Below are 19764 nucleotides of genomic sequence, written 5' to 3'. Positions count from 1 at the left end.
GTAGGAGGCATACTTGACTCAAGTGACCCAAATCTTACACAGGTAATTCTGATAATTATCCTGCACTTTGAAAATAAGGGCTGCACTATAGTTATTTATGGGGGAGAGATTCCAACAAATGCTGCTTTGTGTTAGAATAAGGCAGATCCTTAGCATATATTTTTGATGTCCATGCTGAGCGCAGTGTCTTTTAAGATACTAAAATAGGTGTGCCTATTAATATGTATAAAGGAGATAAATGCTTAGCAGAAAACAGACAAGGTAAGTATACTTTTTGCAGTAATCAAGCATTTGCCTTCAGCAGGCCCTTCACCCTGTAGTCCACTTAAGCAGAATAGTAAGAGTGTTATTTAGGTCTCTCTCTCTAGTTTTGAGGATGCCCCTGACTCTAGTAAGACTTCAAAGGGATCAGCTGATAGACTACATCTATGAAAACAATTTGAGTAGCTCTATTCAAGCCTTCATGCCAATTATGTTAATGAAGCTGCAAAGGGACTGCAAATTTAGAAGTCCCATAAAGTCCAGGACTGATCCAACAATGCAGAAGCTCCTTAAAAAGACATTAAATCAGGCTGTTTAATCTCTCTAATTGGTGCTTTTCAGTATAGAAGAATACATGAACCCTGCTGTGTTCTAAAAGCAGTAGAATATCTTCACTATCTGGTAATACCTAGTGAAAATAGACCTGTGAGATTCCAAATCTCTACTAAGTAAGGATGTGGTGAAGTTTAATTTACTGCTACTTGTCAGTGCTGTTTTGCTATCATGTTGCAATTACAAAAAATAATTCCAATAGTAATAATATTGCTATTATTTACTACAGCGCTTGGCTGCAGTTGTCCTGGAAATGGATCTGCTCTGCCATCCCTGACTGGAAGGTCCTGTTCCTAGGTGCTGCTGGATATCCTGCCAAAGAGGTAAGGGATGAAGCCTAGTACTGGTTAGAGGATCTTATCTTCCTGGGATTATGGGGGTTTCAGTACCACGATCCCTCTCAAGATCCATCAAACCTCTTCTCACAGAGTGGGACTTTTACAAACTGGTGACTCATTACTTTAACTTAGATGCTTAAACTTAGAAAGCCTAAAGGAAAGCCTTAACTTAGAGATATTAAAACTTAAAATGACAACTTCCGCTCACAAAATGTGCAGCATTTATGGATACTATTCCTTTTAAAGCCATCAAGACCAGCTCCTTAGCTGCTGTAAATCTCTGTGGTCTCCCTGAAATGCATGAGGCTATGAGGCTTTTTGCCAGCTAAGGAGCTAGTATTCATTTAGCATTTAATTTAAAGAAAATCTGTAAGGCTGTTTCCTTCTAACTACAACTTTTATCCCAATCTCACTTTCAGCTGCTATATATATAAACTTGGCTTGTGTTTCAAAGAAATAATCACATGGTATCATTTAATTTTTTACTTAATATCCATCCTCACTACTAGAGACAAGATGAAGTCTAGCCACTGAGAGAAGATGGTGCAAAGCTAATGAATCTACTTGAGGAAGGCTCTGCATGTCTGTGTTCCATGCCAAGCAGAATCCTGATCACAGAATAGCCACGGAGGTTAGCCCCATGTGGTATGTCATTTCTGTATGTTGACTCGATGCATTGTTCCCTCTGAATAAATATTTCCCTATGCTATTTCATTAAATCCTTTATTTGAATCTCTTGCTGGCCATAGCAAACTTACTTTTTCTTTGAAATATTTTTGGTGTTGTCCTTATTTTGTTTAGCAGAAGCAGGAAGTTTGGTATTTCATAAGGTTATTTTCTAATAGAGGTATTAATTTTTTAGTGTAAATAAATGCGTTTTTATTATAACTGATGTCGGTCACTCCTCTAAATAGTAGCATACAAGTTTAATTTGATCAGATTGATGCCAGAGAATGAAAATTGGCACAAGACTATAGTACAAAGGTTGCAACTTTATTAGCTTTTTACTTGAACAATTAACTTTCACATGATCACACCTATGTATGTGCATCTGCATGTACATATACCACTTCACCCTCAAGAAATCATTCTTTATTCCTAACTAATATAGTCAAAACTGACCTTATACCTAATAAATGATAGTGGGGAAAGGTGGAGATTTGAAAGATTAGTCCATTTGGAACTCTAAATATTTTAGACAAATTTCATTCATTTTGTTAAGGTTTGTATTTTCTAAGAAGTGTTTTGTTGTTTTAGCAGCAATTTTTTGTTGATATCATTTTTAGTTACCTTAGTAACCTGAAGAAAGAAAAGTCATTTAGTTCCATTTACAAATCTTCTGGGCTTTTATAATTTATCATAATTATAACTGAATTGTGAGAGAAAGAGAAATCAAACGAAATCTTGCCAAAATGATTTTAAAATGTCTAGCTAAATGCTAATTTTTTTTTGGTGAAAATTTTCTCAAACAAACTTTAATGACTGTAGTGAGTGACTGTGCATGAAAACAAACTGAGTAAAGTAAGTGGGAAGCCAGTAAGATTTCTGTCATTAAATTGAACAGAGTAAGGATTTCTCTTGTTCTGTTGTTCGTATGTACCTGTCAACAGGTTCACTTCACTGTGATGTAAAAAGGCATTAGCCTACAGAAGATTATTTAACACAGTGGTATCTGAGTGCCTTCTGTGAAAGCTAATTGTACTTCTGGTAACATTTATTTTAAGAGATCTTTCCTGTACTTACCTTTCATAAGAGTACTACAGAGGAGTGAAGCATGGTGCATGAAGAGGAGGCTTCACTTTTCATATTCTCATGAAAGAGAAATAGTGTATCTAGCTTTTCTGCCTGCATATTCTGTATAGGTATTTCTATATAGATGACGAGTCATAAGCAGATATCCCACCCACCCACAATCACATTCCTTTGGGCAACGTGTTCTACTGCAGCAGGTATTTTGTTCTGGAAATCTGCACAGTAATTTCCTAAGCATTTTAATGTCAGCCTATCCTAACTGTAACTTATTCCAAACAGCTGTCTCTGTCAGGTAGTTTAGAAATAATTTTGAAAACTGTGTTTTCATTTTCCTTTGATTTCACTCTGATAAACTGAGATTAAAGTAATTTTAGCATGAAGAATTTCACAGGCTGTTTAAGAAAAACCATATGTGTATATTCATAAAAAAACTTCACAAAATACATGTTGTGAAGTGCTTTTTTATTATGCATTGTCAACAGTTAAATGACATGTTGCTGTTTCATGCAAGCTAGAATAATGTTAAGAGAGCAAATAGATAATAATCCAAACAGTGCTAAATCTGCAGAAGTTTTTACAAGTTTAAATATGGAACTGGGGAGCTGCTTCAGTTAAAATGATTTTGAATTAGTTATTAAAACAATCACTGGTCTTAGTTGTCCAGTTTTCCCAAATCTTGAGTATTGTTCCAGTTCTGATTATGATGCTCTTTTTTATGCTATTTGCTTTAAAATTTACACACTTTTTTTTTTTCTGTCATGCAATAGAATGCCATAGTAATTCTAGGAATATAGCAAAACAGTACTACTTGCCAACCAATTTTGTTTACTATTCAATAACTAGTCCATTTCAAGCTACCTACTGCATGATATTGCAAAAAAAAAAAATTCTCTAGTATGAGCTAACAAAACAAATGTACATAAAATGTCATGGAGCAACAGCTCATTTAGTTACGATAATAATAATAAATGAAGAAAAATAATTGTGGAACTTTTCATCATTTTGTGCACACCAGGTGCTTGACCTCTTAATTTGTAGCAAATGATAAAGAATAAAATTGAATTACTATGTTTCGGCAGGACAGTCATATTTTTTCTTGCAACATAGAAATACAAGTTGTTGACCATAGAAATACAAGTTGTTTTCATAACAGACTGAAAAAAGGGCTCATTTTTGCCTCTTCCTTGCTGTAAATGTAAACTAAGTAAGTAAAGTCTGAGTAATTGACAGTATATAATACAAATCTTCATATACAATCTCTGGATATTAAGTTCTTTAAGAAGGACTATAAAATAACTGGACTGAATAAATGCCTAAACCGTTAAGTGCAGACATAAATTAAATTTTACCACATGTGACAAATGTAGCTTATCACTTAGCTGTTTTACTCATTTTCATCATAGAATCTATTTCTTTTAATTTGCTCTTCTACAGTGAGCTGTTCAGACTTAACTTTCTCTCTTCGGGATGATGGAACAGCTGAATGTCTTGAGCTCAGTAAATCTGAACCTGTGCTTATGTCATCCTCTGACACTTTGATTATTTCATCTTCTTGACAGACATTAATATCATTCAGTTCCAGATCATAATTCCCATGTTCTTTTGAATATGGGCTGGAAGAATTTTTAGTTATGTCTACAGAATCTAATAGACCAATATTTAAAACCAGGCTGTCTTTATTAAGAAAAGAAGATGTTTTCGCAGTGTCAGATAAAACAGTATTTATATTTTTGTCATGCTCTGATTCTTCCACAGTGCATATCAACTCCATATCAATTGGGAATGTTGTATTAGTGGCCTCCTTTAAAACTAATGTGGTACTAGTACAAGACTTCTGACAAGTGGCGTCTTTATTGAATTGAACAAGACTATTAGAGGTAACAGCATCCTTATGTTTGGAATTCTGTTCATCCAGTGAAACAGTTACAGTATCGCTAGAATAGCTCTCTTGAGACTCACATATCTCAAATATTTCTTCATTTCCAGACTGATTTTCCAGCTTTTTAAATGCATGCTGAGATGCAGTGAAAATTTCATGACTTAATTTTGTCATTGGGTTAGACGTAGCTGAGAGAGATGTTTCCTGGCTACAAATGTTCATATGTGAAAAAGTGGTGTACTTATTATTATTATTATTAGTATTATTACTCAAGCTGAACTGTTTATGATTCTTTTGTACTGTTTCATCATCAATGTTAGTAACCTGTACAACTTCTACATCATAAGTTTCATTAATTTTTTTCTCTTGCTCCTTCTCAGCACTGTGCACACCTTCATTAATATCCTTAACACTTTCCTTGCTAATCTGTGATCCTCCTGTTTTATTCAGCTTATCTTGCACATTCTCAGTTTCCTTATCTTTTTCCATATTGCCTGCTTCATTTATCTTTCTTTCACAGACACTGATCGCTTCTTTTTCGGACACAGAGCTAAAGGATGAGTGTTGATTTTGTTGTGCATCCACAACGTCGTTTTTCTTTTGCTCTTTCAGATCACTATGGACATTTTCTTTCTGAGGTTCCTTTTTATTGCCCAGAGGTTTATTTGCATGTAAACTAGAATCATCTTGAGCAAAACCTTCTGGGGGCCACTTTGGCTTATTCACCTTAGTCATTTCTTCAATAGAAAATGTTTTCTTAGGTGTTGCATCATCTGTTGAGGGAGGCCACGTAATTTTTAATTTACCTCTTTCTGTGGATTTTTTCAAATGATCATCCAAAATCTCAAGATGGATACATTCAGTACCTGAGTACAAGTCTTGATCAACTTCTGTAATTAGTTTAGGTTCAACAAGCGTACCATTAATGGGATTTATTTCTTCAGCGTGAATATTGCTAGCTGAGCTACTTTGATCTTTAGAATTCCATAATTCTTTATGTTGCTTGTGTCCAAAACCTTCGTCATAATTTCCTTTAGATTTGAAAAGTTGCTTAAAATGAGGTTTACAGTATATTTGTCCATGGAGAGATGCATAATTTCCCAAGCTGCCAAATAGAAAAAGAATTGTTTTACACTTCTAGAAATCATAAATCTAGCATGAATTTGACACTTTACTTGGTATTTCAAGTGCCCCTATGTGACAGTGTGTATAAAGATAGGAGGAGTTAAAAGAGAGCAAATTCAATGTACTGCACAATTCTAAACAGAAAAAACACAGTATTTAAAACTTTTATTTGCAAATTCCCATACAATTTCAAAATTAATCAGGTTCTTGAAGGAGAAGAATCATGCTTTTGTGATTTTAGGGAGAACATAAACTTATTCAATTATTGCACAACATAAGCTTCAAAAAGGAATGTTCTACAGCACTTTGGGGCTGTTGGATTTTTTTTCCCTCATAGCGTTGAAGACTGAAGCCTCTATTTTTCTACAAAATAGGAGAAAATACATTGTACAGTGTCAGTTTTCTGTAGCCTTTGTACTGAATTGTAAGATTCAGCCACACTTGTGTTCAGTTAGATTTGAATTCTGCTCCTAAATGAAGTCAAGGAAATTTGTGTAACTAACCTCAGATAACCTCTTAAGATAAGAACTGCTAGCCTTTCCAGCTTGATAATCACAGCAATAAATGTTACATTTCATATAAAGGTTGCAAGAGTGCCTTGCTAAGACAGAGAACTGTCATCGTTCATTTTATGAAGAGAAGTGAGACAAAATTTGGCCTACATTCAGATGTCTTAAATCCCGACCAAATTTCTGGGTCTCCTGCTTCCTGTTTATGAGCTTTCCTGAAGGTCTACAGTAGCCAGTAGGAAGAAATACCTTCTGAATTTTTGTGCATAGTATGTGGATTAAGCTTTTCTTTAGAGAATTTTAAGGACTTGTTCCAAGGCACAAAGCAGAAGTCAGTAGCAGAGAAGAGAAGGGGAATCCAGGTGACTTCCCAGTCAACCCAACATCCTATAGGCTGAATAGCTCAGTTGAAAATAACATCACCAACTCTGTTTATATTCAGATGCAGATTTTCTATGAATGAACATGCAGTTAGTTCTTACCTTAATTTACTGCCACAGTGGTGACATCGGAAACATGATTTATGAAAATTCTGCCTGTCGGCAACTAGGCATTCCATTGGATAAACTCTCTGTTGACAAAGTGTGCATATTTCCTTTTCCTGAAGCTGCAGTTTCTAGAATCAAATATTCAAAAGTTACATTATAGATATTAAAAAGTCTGTAGCCAAATATTATGATTTAGTTTTATTAGTCCGTATTAAATATGCTTTGCTACTCTCAGAGTTGTAGTTTTCTTCTATTTATCTGTGTACTGATAGCTATCAATTTTAGGGTTCCATTTTTGTAACTAACAGTAATACTTTGAAAATGAAAAAGTACTCACCTTTTCAGAATCCATACATTTGAAAGGACTATTTACTTTACTATCTCATGCACAGTATTTCCCATTTATTCTTAATAAATATTTATTTTGTGAAATGAGATAATATAATAAAAGGTTTATTAATATAAGTGTAACGGAGTTAATGTACGTATAATCTATGAATCTACAATATGATTTAGAGATACATAATCAGGGGGCAGATGTTTGAAATTCTAATGAGGAAGTTTTGCTTAATCATGCCAAAAGGACATTGAAGAGCTCCACTTGTGTGGTAACCTGCAAACTGTACACTCATATGATCCTGATATGCTATGGACATAATTATTTGTGATTTTTGCAATTTTAATTTTGAGACCTGATTGTTCTGTTAATTTTCAAGACTGAGTTAGCTACAGTCATAATATTAGCTAACTTTTCTTTTATGAAGCATAATTAATTATAAAGGAAACTAGTTTTCTCTAAACTACAAAGCACACGTAGAAGGTTTATTCCATACCAGTAAGGGGCAGAAGAGAGAAAGAGATAATGGACAAATCAGTTGGGCTGTGCTGCTGTTCTGTCTTGATTTATGAATTGCTTTGGAAACTGTACTAGCAGGCAAATACAAAGAGTGGACCAAATCACTGTTGGAATAGATAAATCTTCACTGACACCAGCAGAGAAATGCCCCTTGATATCAGCAGAAAATTTGGTCCATTGCAACATTGTGTCTATTTTCAGTTTGTCTGCTGGTATTTATTTTATAGTAATTCATAAATCAGGTCGGAAAAGCGGTGTCGATTTTATAGCTACAGCTGTAGTTACCACATATCTCTACTATCCGTAATGAGAGCTGTGAAAAATACTAAAAGAGAAATTAAATATCTTTGAAATAATCTAGAACTTGTAAAAAGAATAACCACTAGCAAAAACAAAACAAAACAAAACAAAAAAATTGTTGGTCATGAAATAGAAATCTTGAAATTTAGCTTCAATATCGTTTCAAAATGGACTGACAGACTGGGGTCGGGCAGATGTTGAATTCTAACCAACATTTCCACATGTCTCCTGGTTGTCTGAGCACAGATTTTGTTGTTGTTGTTGAGACTGGTCATGTCAGCCAACCATAAGGATTCACTTAAATAAATATTCTTAGGTACAGAAGTATTCTGAGTGTAAAGAGGGAGAAGAGAAAAGAGTCAAGCTCTGTGATAATATGGAAAGGTATAAAGTGATTGGGAAGACAGTAAAGAAGACAGATGTCTCCTGGAAAACTGTCCCACTGGTTCACTGTCACACTTTAGTTGGATAGCTGATTGCGAGTGCTGTGCCTTGAAGGGTGACAGTCAATAAGAAAGAAAAGCCAAGAAAAAGAGGGAGTATTAAAGTGTAAGTGTGAAGGTCACTTTGTTGGGATTTGGGGCAGTTTATCCCAAAGGAGCTTCCAGGACTGAATAGTGAAACCAAATACTCATCTTCATGAAAATTAATCATGTGAACAGTTCTAGAAGATCATTTGGGGTAAGGCTGGTCTGTTATTTAAAATTGTCAACATTTATACTCAACTGAGTATTTCTACTGGTACTGGGTATTCCTACTGACTTGATCTTGACATGAACTCTATGCTTAACGTCTTTTGCTAGACCATAGTCGGACTGTTCTTCATTTTACAGGATCACAAGCTACTCATGCTTAACTCTGTTTTTGCCATCTAGCATGAGCACAGGTAGCACCCTTCTTTTCACAGGGCACAGAGCTGGGGACCCAAAGTCAAGCCTGCTATTTAGAAGTTATGCAGGTAGGGCACTAATTAGCTTTGTTCTGCCATTTTCATTACTGGTCAAGCATCTGTATTCTGTTCATGTATTGCAGATGACTAATTCAAAGCTATGGGGACATCTGGTTTTCCCACAGGATCCCATCCATATTCAGTGCTCAGAGTAGATGCACAAAGGGAAAATATTAAGGTTTATCAAGTAATGGCAAGTGTAATATTTTCTAATTTTCAAGTGCCTTTGTAATCTAAATACTATTTTAATGTCATTTTCCATGACAAAAGAGTATATGTTCTATTTTCATATACTTCAATATGAAAAAATAAACAGGCTCAGATTTTTTGAAGGGAATTCGGTGACTTTGGCTCAGCTCCTTAGTGCTGTGAGACCTGTACTCAGGCATCAAATAATACGTGGGTTTGCTGCCTTAATTCAGACTAGGGCTGTATCAGTAGGTGAAATCCTCCAGCAAGAAGCATGAAAATTTTTAAAAAATTGCATGGTATTTTGTAAACTATTTCAGTAATTTTACTCAAATAGGAAGCCCATCCAAACATAGTTCATTTTGTTATATTTCACATCTTGTGCTTTAATAAAATAAAAATAGTTGTGTATAAAAACAAACATTTTATCTTTATAGCTATATTATACAGGCAACACTATCTCAATTAAAAGCATGTTGCATTATTTGCAAGCATTAAAAATCAGATGCATACTGTGCACATTTTCTAACGTTAGTATTTCTCAAACAAAATAGTAATGATTTTATGTAATCTTTTATGGTACCAGTTCAAATACAATATTTACCTTAGCAAAAAAGGTCTCAAAACTCAACATGTCAGTATTTGTTAGGCACACATTCAGCACATCACTCAAAGCAGATGCCCTTGGAAAGGGAAGATGGTAAAAGATTGCTGAGACAAGAGGAGAGACAGTGAAAGTTATGAAAAGTTTGTTAGTTTTATGTTGTTTCATCCTTTGATTATAAACACATTATTCATTACTGCACAACACACTGATGGTGAATGATAATGCTTAAAATTGTTTTAGTTTCTTCACACTTTGCATGCTTATTTACCACTGAAATACTCTGCTTCCTCATGGAAGCTGCTTCTCACTTCAGTTTCAGAAGTATCTGAGGCAGTGTAACCAAGACTTTTAAAAACTTGTTCACTGTCTTGCCATGTCTTCTGAAAATTTCTCAGTAGCTTTTCTGGTGAATCAGCAGTAGAAATATCCAGAATGTGTCCTGAGATAACATCTTCATATGTTGGGGGGGCATGCTTGAAGCCAAATCCTGACTGCACACCATCAACATTTTGTGAAGTTGAGGTAGCAGTTCTTGATTCAACTACTGTGTTTGTTAATGAATCCCTATCAGAAGAATATTCATTATGGGACTTGGCTTCCAAACATATTGCAGGTTGAAATGACTGTTCTTTATCTTCACATTGCCCTGGTTTATAAGATATATCTTGCGTTGTTTCTCTCAGCTGCCAGCAAGAAGAGTTTTGGAAATTAGCTTGCTTTCTTTGGCTGTCCGTACCAAATTCATCTTGGTTAAATATGTGTATTCTCTCCTCTGTTTTGCTCTTCACTTCACCACTTTTGAAATCTCTTTTCATTGACTTAACTTCAAATATGGATTTGTCCTCAAATTTTCCTAATAACTTACCCTTTTCATACGCACTTTCATTACTTAACCTCTCAACTACTGTAGTTGGCTCATTTTGTGTGTGTGTTACTGTCTCTGATGCTTCAAACCTATGAATAAGACCTGGCTGATCAATCCTAGGACTCTCAAATTTTTGTGTCACTGAGGTGGAATCTAAACTTTCACTCTGAGACTGTAAGTGTTCTGGAATGTTTAATCGGTCTTGGCACCAGTAGTTGTTGTTTTTCTCTGCTTTTCTACTTTCTTCTTGTGCTTCTTCTGTGTTTTTTACTGTACCAGCAGTTATTTGAGATTCATATACAGGTGGAGTTACTGAGGATAAAGGTTTCCTAGCATGCATTTCAATCTTAATTTGTTGGCGAAGTATTGCAGGAGATTTAACGATTTCTGATCTTTTTTCTACAATCGGAAGTGGATTTACAGCTCGATGCTGTGTTACGCCTTGTGATAATTTTGCTGTGGTGTCTTTCAGCTTAGCCAGTTGCTCAGCTTGGCTTCTTGGAGAAGAGGGAGAAGACAGTGGCCGTTGAATTCTAGCTTTTGGCGTTGCAGATCTGTGGGGTAGAGAAGTCCCTTCTCTTTGGGTAGGGGAAGAGGATATCTCCCTTAGAGGAGAGTCTGTCCTTCTCGACTCAATTGTTATGTAAGTAGGAGATGGTGATCGCATTCTTAGTGCCGGAGAAGATCTGGATTCTGTCTGTCTAAATCCATTGGACTGCTGTTTAGCTTCATGATGCACTGTTTCTTCTTTAATAGTGCCTGTGGTTTTATGCACGTCTTTTTTATTGGAGCCAATAGTAATTCCTGATATTTTCTGGGAAGGGCCTTGATAAGTAGTGCTGTTATTTCTGGATTTCACTATTCTTGAGGACACAGCATTTTGGATTGAATCTTCACATGAGGCAAGCATTTTGATTGCTCGAGTTTTAATATCAGATAATTCTTCTTTCATTTTTTCAAAATTATTTTCTGTTACAATATGAGCTATATTTTTCTTTTTTTCCTGATCTATTAGCCAGACAGGGATAATATTTAAAAATGTCTTAAATGTTTTTAGACCATTTTTATTTGGCTCATCTTCAAACTGTTTTACCCTGCACAAAACTTGCTGCAGTTCCTCTCTTTTTCTCAAAATATCTAATATATCTACTGCATGTTTTTCCTCAGTATACGGTGGTGAAGAAGAATGTAAAGATTTTTTGTGTGTAATATCTTGCTTTGGATCTTTTGTCTTTAGGAGGCCTTCTTTTACTTGTATGCTTTTGTCTTTGACATATGCATTTTCTTGCAGACTATTATATTCTTGGGACACATTTTTTTTTTGGACTCTACTCTCAGAAACGCACACCTTCTTTTGTTCAGTAATTTGGGTCTGTGAGTCATGCTGTCTGTCGGTTACTTTTCCCTTGACTGTTTTCACTGCAGGTTTAATCTTAGGCTGCTCTTGTTTTTTCTGAATTGTCACTATATCTTTCTCTGGATGAATTGGTACATGGGCCTGATTTATTTCTTTCCTCAGCAAGATTTTCTCATGTCTTGTTTCATTTTCACTAACTAATTTTTGTTTCATATGGTTGAAGTCCTGTTTGCATAATTCTTGCATGTTTTCTGTACGTTTTGAATGTGTTTTTTCAGCTAGCACATTCCCATTAATGTGCTCTTGGTGATCCTGCTTTGCAGTTCTTTCTTTTTTCTTAATGGTAAGGCTTATGTCTTCTCTCTGCTTCTTCTGATTATGTTGTGTGAAAACATTTTGAACATTAGTTCCCTGCTGGTTTTGGTGTATTTCAGAATCTTTATGAATTTCCTGTAAGCTCTGCTCTACAATGGGAAGCTTAATAGTTTTAACTTTGAATGTAGGGGGAGTGATTTTATTTTGAGGCTTGCACAATTGTTCCACATTCTTCAGCTGCTCAGGTTTATGTAATGTCTGATCTGGATGGATTTTTTCTATTTGACATGATACGTTATGTTTTGTACCTGGTAGTACTTTTTTACTACTATGATCTTCTGCTGAGGCTTCTAAAGCTTTCTGAAGTTGATCGGTGGCCGATTGTACAGCTAAAGATGCAGATAGCTTTTTATCACCTCTGAATCCTGTTGCTTGTAAATTGATATGAGAATCAGAATCAGAAATTGTCATTTTCTGTGGTATTGCAGGGGCTGCTGTACCTTGTGCAGGACCTTGATCTTGCTTGTTTGATTTTTGTAAGGACATTTCAGCTGGACTTCCCTGAGCCTTGTTGCTTGTTTTGTCTGACTCACAGCAAAAACTTTTGACTTCTCTTTTTTCTGTCTCTTCCTTCTGCTGTCTGTATTTTTCTTCAGCTATCATTAATGGAGTTTTAAATTTTCGAATATAAGGCTTGGGTTTTATTTGCGTTCTGCTCTCTGAAGGAATGGAAGGAGATTTCATCACTGGAAAAATCTTTTTTTTCTGGACCGGTAATATCTCTTCCTGAGCCTTGGGTGAACGATTAGCCATTTCTGTTACAGAGGATAGTCGTCTTCCTTCCTCTGCTCTTGTATGACTGCTCTCTTGTTTCTGTTCATGACTAACTGTATTCATCAGTGTTTCAGACTTTCTACTTTCTGCCAAAATTTTGGTGATATCAGTTTCTGTGCGCATCTGAAGGACTGTTGGTTCAAATTTAGGAGGCATTTTTGACTTGAGACCTTCCAGGCCCTTTGAGGGCTCCATTTTGATGAGGTTTTGTGATGATGCTACACCCATAGATTTACCCGCCACTTTAGTACTGGCATGAGTTTGCTCTGAATGAGGCAGTGATTCTTCTGGATATTTAGGAATATGTTTTTTCTTCTGCCTTGGTTGCATTGTAGGAGGAATCACAAGATGTGGGGGAGGTGGTGGGAGAGGGAGACCAGATAGGAACTCAGTTTCAGATTTGTCATCTATTGGTAGTAGTGGTGGAGGAGGAGGAGGAAAATGATCAAACTCAGCTTTGGTCGTTTCTCCAGGTGATGATGGTGAAAGAAACATCTGTTTATCAGATGTTAAAGGAGGTGGTGGAGGAGGCAAAGGAAATTCACTTTCAGAAGATGTAACTGAAGGTGGCGGTGATGGGGGAAGTGAGGGTGGAGGAGGGAATAGGGAATCCATTTCTGTTATGTCTTTCTCCATTACATTCTTGGCTTGATTCAGAGGAATTTTTACAGAAAATTGAGCCTCTGATTTAGTAGCTTCCATTTTGGTCTTTCCAGTAAACTGTCCTACTGATTTCTTACTTTGCTGATGAATATCAGTCCTTTTCCTGCTCTCAGTTTCTTTAAAATTACTATGTGTTTGCTGTGTGAGTTTTTGTTTGTCTTTTATACTCTCTCCTGCTGTCATAGATACTACGTCTTGCGTTTGGTCAGTGTTCATCTCTTTCCTGGCAAGAATCTCTCTACAATGCTGAGATTGCTCTGTTTCTGTCTTTGGCACATGCTTTTGAAAGCGGTCTGTCCCTTTCGAAATTTCACTAGGCGCCATCTTCACTGGTTGCTGAGTGGTTTTGGATTGGGAGTTATTAGCATCTGCTGACATCTCTGTTGTTTTTATGATCTCCTTCTGATTGTTTCTGTTGGAAAAATCATTATTTTTTTGTTCATTGTATAAATCCTGTTTCTTTTCTGTTGTTTTTCCAGTGGACTGCATGCTGCTGGACATACTGTGTTTCCTCAGAGCTTTGCATGTTTCTGATTTCTCTGTTCTTACATTTCTCCTAACTTTTCCACAGAAGGTAGACTGATTTTTCATATGTTGTTCAGTCAGAGATTTTGTGTCTTTTTCTCCATTGTGCTGGACTGTGGTTTTATCCCTTGACTCTTCCACTTTCTCGGTGCTCTTTTGTTGTGAATTAGGTAAATTCATCTGTTTCATATTAATACCAAGAGACTCGGTATTCTGTTTTTGATCTAAATGTATCTTTCCAGTATCCTTTGCAGCTTCTTTCAGAAAAGTCTCATTTTTAGCCTGCATTTCTTGGTAACATTCATGGTGAGATTTAACAGACTTTGCTAGATTTTGGGTTATGTTACCATGTGCTAATTGTTGAGATGGCTTAAAAGCTGGTTTGGCAGTTCTTTTTATATCTCTATGACTCCTTTCTCCAGATTGTACCATTTTCTTTTCTGCACAGATTTCTAGTTCATTTTGCACAGCAGTCTGAGTATCTCTGCTGATTACATCTCCTTTGTCTATGCCCTTGAAAGATAGCTGAGCTTCTTTTAAAGACTTTAATGTTGAATCAAGGTCTCCCCGAACAACCTCCGCTTTCAGAACTTCAATTTTTTTGTTTATTGCCTTTTCAAGGGACTCAATGGTCCTCTTAATATCTCCAGGTATGACATCAGGCTTTTCTGCTTCTTTCAGTTGAAAAGCTGCTTCTTCAAGTGACTTCAGTATCGCCAGGATGTCAGCTTTTATAACTTCTTCCTTTTCTTTAACTGTTGTTTGACTTATGGCCTGGCTGAGGGAATTTAAAGCTGCCTTCAAATCACCTTTTATAATTTCTTCTTTGTGTACATGACTAGATGTATTCTGTGGCTCTGCCGTGAAATTTTTAACTGCATTAGACACATCTCCGGGGATGATGTCAGTTTCAGCAACTGTACGTTGAATGGGGAACTTGTGTTTCTTTAGCAACAGCTTTGTGCCTTCTACATCACCAGCAATTACTTCCTCATCTTCTTCTTGTTTCTTGATTGTCAGTGTTTCATCTGACCCTGTCTGGAACAGTTTCAGATAGTCCAGAGCTCCAGCTTCTATGCATGTTGTGAAAAACTGAACATTGCCTCTCTCATTTTCTTCTATTTTAGTCCGTTCTGATATTTCATTATTTGCTATAGAAGACAGGAGGTTGTGAACGGTACGTTTCACATCACCACCTATCACTTCATCACGTTGGATTTTATTGCCATCCTTTTTGTGAAGGAGAGAATATATCGTCATGTTAATATCACCTCTCTCATTTTCCTGAATTAAAATTCCTCGTTTTATGGAGCTATCCTTACTAAATAGTTTTTTTATAGCCTGCTGTATATCACCTCTCACTATCTCTTCTTTTTCAACATGATCATCTATTGATCTGTTCAGTAACTGAGCTTTGGTCAAATTAACATTGCCTTTTTCATCGTCATTTACTACAATCTCTTTTCTGGTAGTGCTTTTTCTGGACAGAAGGTTCATCATTATGTTGCCTAGATCCCCTTTAATAATCTCTTCCTTTTGTATTTCGGGTGTCTTTTGATTCATTAGTTTATACTTTGCCATTCTGACATCTCCAATTTCGTCTGACTCAATGATAATTCCATGAGACTCCACAACTTTTTGTGAGTAAAGTTCTTTTAAAGTTTCTTTGATACTTTTGCCTATAATTTCTTGCTTTTCAACCTTACTTTCATTAAATTCGTGGAAAGGTGTTGTTTCAAAAAGCCATGTTGTCGTTTTTACATCTACCTGCGGAATGTCTTCCCTGGCTATTCTTATTTCAGTTTCATCCGTTTCCTTAATGGAATCCAAAGACTGGTTTTCAAAAAGCCATACTGCATGCTGAACATCACCTTCTTGCACATCTTCTTTTGTGACTGTTTTGACATCTTTATATTCTGACCCCTCTGCTCTAATCTCATCTAGAGCGTGTGTCTCAAATAACCAGGTGGCAGTTTTTACATTGCCATGCTGGACTTCACTGACACTCACTGTTCTTATGTATGTGCCCTTATTTAGCTCTTCAGACTCAAATAATTGTTTGTTGGCCTTCACATCAGCCCCTTCAACACTGCAGATAGTGGGCACTATTATTTTTTCATCTTCTGAAATTTTATCCAATGGTTGAGTCTCAAATCTGTATCTGACAGAGCTTACATCTCCTCTCTGAATATCTTCCTGGGTGACAGCTCGAATAATGTATACATTATCTGATTCATTAATAGAATCTAAAGGTTTTGTTTCAAACAACCACCTTGTCCCACGTACATCTCCATGAATCACTTCCTCCTTTTTAACTGTTGTTACTTCATGATAATTCCCTTCTTTGTCCTGAATTGCATAAAGTGATTGGTTTTCAAACATCATTGTATAGTTTTTAACATTTCCCTTTGTTATTTCCTCTTCACTAATGGTTTTCTTGGTGCTGGTATTTTCAGATTCATCTCTAATTTGGTCCAGAGAGAAAGTTTCAAAAATAAAACAGCTTTTCCTCACATTCCCCCCCTTTATATCTGTTACAGTTTTGACTGAGGCACTGTCTTCCTGGTTTTCTTTTATAGCATCAATCGAGTGGTTTTCAAAAAGCCATCGGCAATGTAAAACATTTCCTTTTTGTATTTCCTGTTTTTGAATAGCTTTAATTTTTTCCAGAACTTCCTCTGAACTGAAATTTATGGAGTCTAATGAGTGGCTTTCAAATTTATGCTTGATAGCTGAAACATCCCCAGGCTGAATATCAATTTCCATTATTCGTTTTAATTCTTTCCCTTCTTCTCCTTGTATATTTTCTAGGTTTTCTGTTTCAAAAAGGCAACATGCAGTTCGGACATCACTTCCTTGAATATCCTCCCGATTCACAGTGTGTAGTTTTTCTGTTATTTCTGAGCCATCTTTTATTGCATCAAGTGGCTGTGTTTCAAAGAGCCGAGTACAGGTTTTGACATCTCCTTTATGTATTTCTTCGTTGTCAGTCACTACCTCAACTTTGTCATACAGTGATTCCATTGGCTGTGTTTCAAAAAGCCATCTACATGTTTTTACATCTCCCTTAACAATGTCTGTCCTCTGTTCTGCTTTAATTTCTTCTTCTTCTCCCACATTGCTAAAATGTTTAATAGCATCAAGAGGCTGAGTTTCAAACAACCATTTAGCTGTTTTCACATCACCAGAAATTACTTCTTGTGAAGATATTCCCTTGATAATTTGGATTTTTTTATCACTTTCATCAAATTGGTCAAGAGGCCTTGTTTCAAATAGCCACCTGCAGCTCCTTACATCTCCTCTTAAAATTTCTTCTTGCCTAATTGTTTTAACCTCATGGTATTTACCAAGACTGTCTTGAATTGCGTAGAGAGGAGTTGTTTCAAAAAGAGCTTTGTTCAACTCTACAGCTCCTCTCATTATACCCTCCACATGGATTTTTTGTGATTCATCATATTTTTTTAAATTGCTTGATTCAAATATATTTTTGTAGCTATTCACATCACCTCTGTCAATTTCTTCAAGCTTTACAGTTCTGACAAATTCTTTCCTTTCTTCTCTGATCTGTTCAAGAGGTTTAGTCTCAAAAATCCATTTCTGATGTCTTACATCACCTTTTTCTTCCTCAGTAGTGACCACCTTTTGAAGCTTACCAACATCTAGGCTGTCCTTTAATGCATCCATTGGTAAAGTTTCAAATAAATGTTTAGTACCCGTTACATCACCTCCTATTATTTCTTCAGGAGGGAGACGAGTTCTGTCATCATTATCTTTCAGAGCATCAAGAGGCTGAGTTTCAAAAATCCAGCACTTTCTGGAAACATCAGTCCCTAAAATAGTTTCTTTCTGAGTGATCATTTCCTCTGAATCCTCTTTAATAGTATCTAAAGGCTGTGTTTCAAATAACCATTTTGCCTTGTGCACGCCACCTTTGACGTTTTCCTCCATAGAGATTCCACGTAAAACTTTAATTTCCACTGGGTCTTTGTTAATCATGTCTAAAGGCTGTGTTTCAAACATCCAGCGTGCTGTTCTGACATCCCCTTTCTCAGTGTCTTCTCGGCGGACAGTTTTAATCTCCAGCATTTGACCTAAATTGTCTCTGATAACATACAGTGGACGAGTTTCGAAATGCTTTATGCTTCTCTTCACATTTCCTTTAATCTCTTTGAGCTCAGACCTCAGCTGCAGCAAGTTAACTTCATCCACTGAGTATAGCTGCCCAAGTTTATCCAGATTCTGTGTTTCAAACATGTACCTCACAGTTTTTACATCACCACCAGAAATTTCTCTAATACAAGTCTCAACTGATGTTTGTTCTTCATCATGATAAATTTTATTCATAGAGTCCAATGGCTGAGTTTCAAACATCCATGTGGTTGTGCGGACATCTCCTCTAGCTAATTCTGGGATCTTGTCTGTAGTTTCTGCAGATTCTGAAGAATGTGCACCCAGTGCATCAATGGGCTGTGTCTCAAACATCCAGGTTGTGTATTTAACATCTCCACCTGCAATGATTTCTTGCTCTGCAATGCTTCTAACTTTGTCTGGGTCTGGTGAGTCATCTTTAATTGAATCTAAAGGTTGGTTCTCAAAGATCCATCTCATAGACTGAACCTCACCTTTTAGGATTTCATCCCATTCTAAATATTCTTTTTCTGGGCTTGTAAACTTTTGAGGGATAATAGTGTTTTCAAAAATATATCTAGCCTGCTGTACATCTCCTGACATTATATTCCTTGCTTCAGATTCACTAGATAAAATACCAGAAATCTCATTTAAGTAATCTTTTTCTAAGCTCTTTCTTAATTCTGGGTGAATATGTTTGTATAAACGTTTTAATTCATATAAATTTCTTTGCTTTGAGTACAGATCTTTGGGGATAGTGGTCTTTGTTGGAGAGGTGGATGGCTCAGGGGACTGGGAAATCCCTGTCCTTTCCAATGGAGCTGGCGCAGAAGTAGTGGGAAAGTTTTCTGCGTTCCCATGTTTAGGGGACCTGGTGTAAGGCATTGCAGAAGCAGCAGTTCCATACTGTTTTTTGCTTGCTGTAGAAGTTTCACGTAGTCTACTTGCTGAAGTCGTAGTAGTGGAAGAACGACTAACTGCTGAAGGCCATATAACTTCCTGGTACCCATTTTCAATCTTTAGGGAACAAAATTGGTAATTTTTTTTTTAAGACTATATATAACATATAAAAAAATTTCTATGATCAGAAACTTTGTTTTTGTTCTTCACAAAAGCCTAGCTCTGCAAGGATCTGAGCAACAGAATTGTAATAGGAACTGGAAAGACACAATCCATTAGCGGTTGCTCAGAACCATATAAAAGCAACCCTTAGAACTAAGGGATGTGCTATCACACCACAGAATATATGTGAAAATGTGTAGTTCATGCAAAATGAAAAATGATGATTTAGCGGTCTTGGGGCTTTTGCTGCAACTAATGCAGTCTTTGTATAATAAGATACAAAATTATGCTGTGTTTTATACACATTTTCATTCCTTTTGTAACAAATATTTTCTGTGCTTATGAGAACTATGGTGACAGAAATGATACAGATTTACAGATTCAAAGTAGGGAAAGAGGAGACAGCATTCAGCAGAGGAAGACAGGAAA

The 19764-nt window shown here is 36.2% G+C and overlaps 1 protein-coding gene across 1 annotated transcript in view; it reads right to left on the bottom strand.

Annotated features, from left to right (window-relative positions):
- Window positions 1–6685: 6685 nt before the first annotated feature.
- Window positions 6686–19764, bottom strand: part of XIRP2 (xin actin binding repeat containing 2) — a 100532-nt gene continuing 87453 nt past the window's right edge. Inside the window, exons 8-9 of the mRNA XM_064515501.1 lie at window positions 9855–19290; window positions 6686–6813 (exon numbers count right to left, since the gene is read on the bottom strand). Coding sequence (XP_064371571.1) covers window positions 6719–6813; window positions 9855–19290 — 9531 coding nt within the window. The 3' untranslated portion in view covers window positions 6686–6718. The remainder of the gene's footprint in view (window positions 6814–9854; window positions 19291–19764) is intronic.

The sequence above is a fragment of the Dromaius novaehollandiae genome, chromosome 7, assembly GCF_036370855.1.
Source record: "Dromaius novaehollandiae isolate bDroNov1 chromosome 7, bDroNov1.hap1, whole genome shotgun sequence".
Lineage (NCBI taxonomy): Eukaryota > Metazoa > Chordata > Aves > Casuariiformes > Dromaiidae > Dromaius > Dromaius novaehollandiae.
The sequence above is the reverse complement of the archived record's forward strand: the minus strand, read 5'-3'. Positions and strand labels throughout refer to the sequence as shown.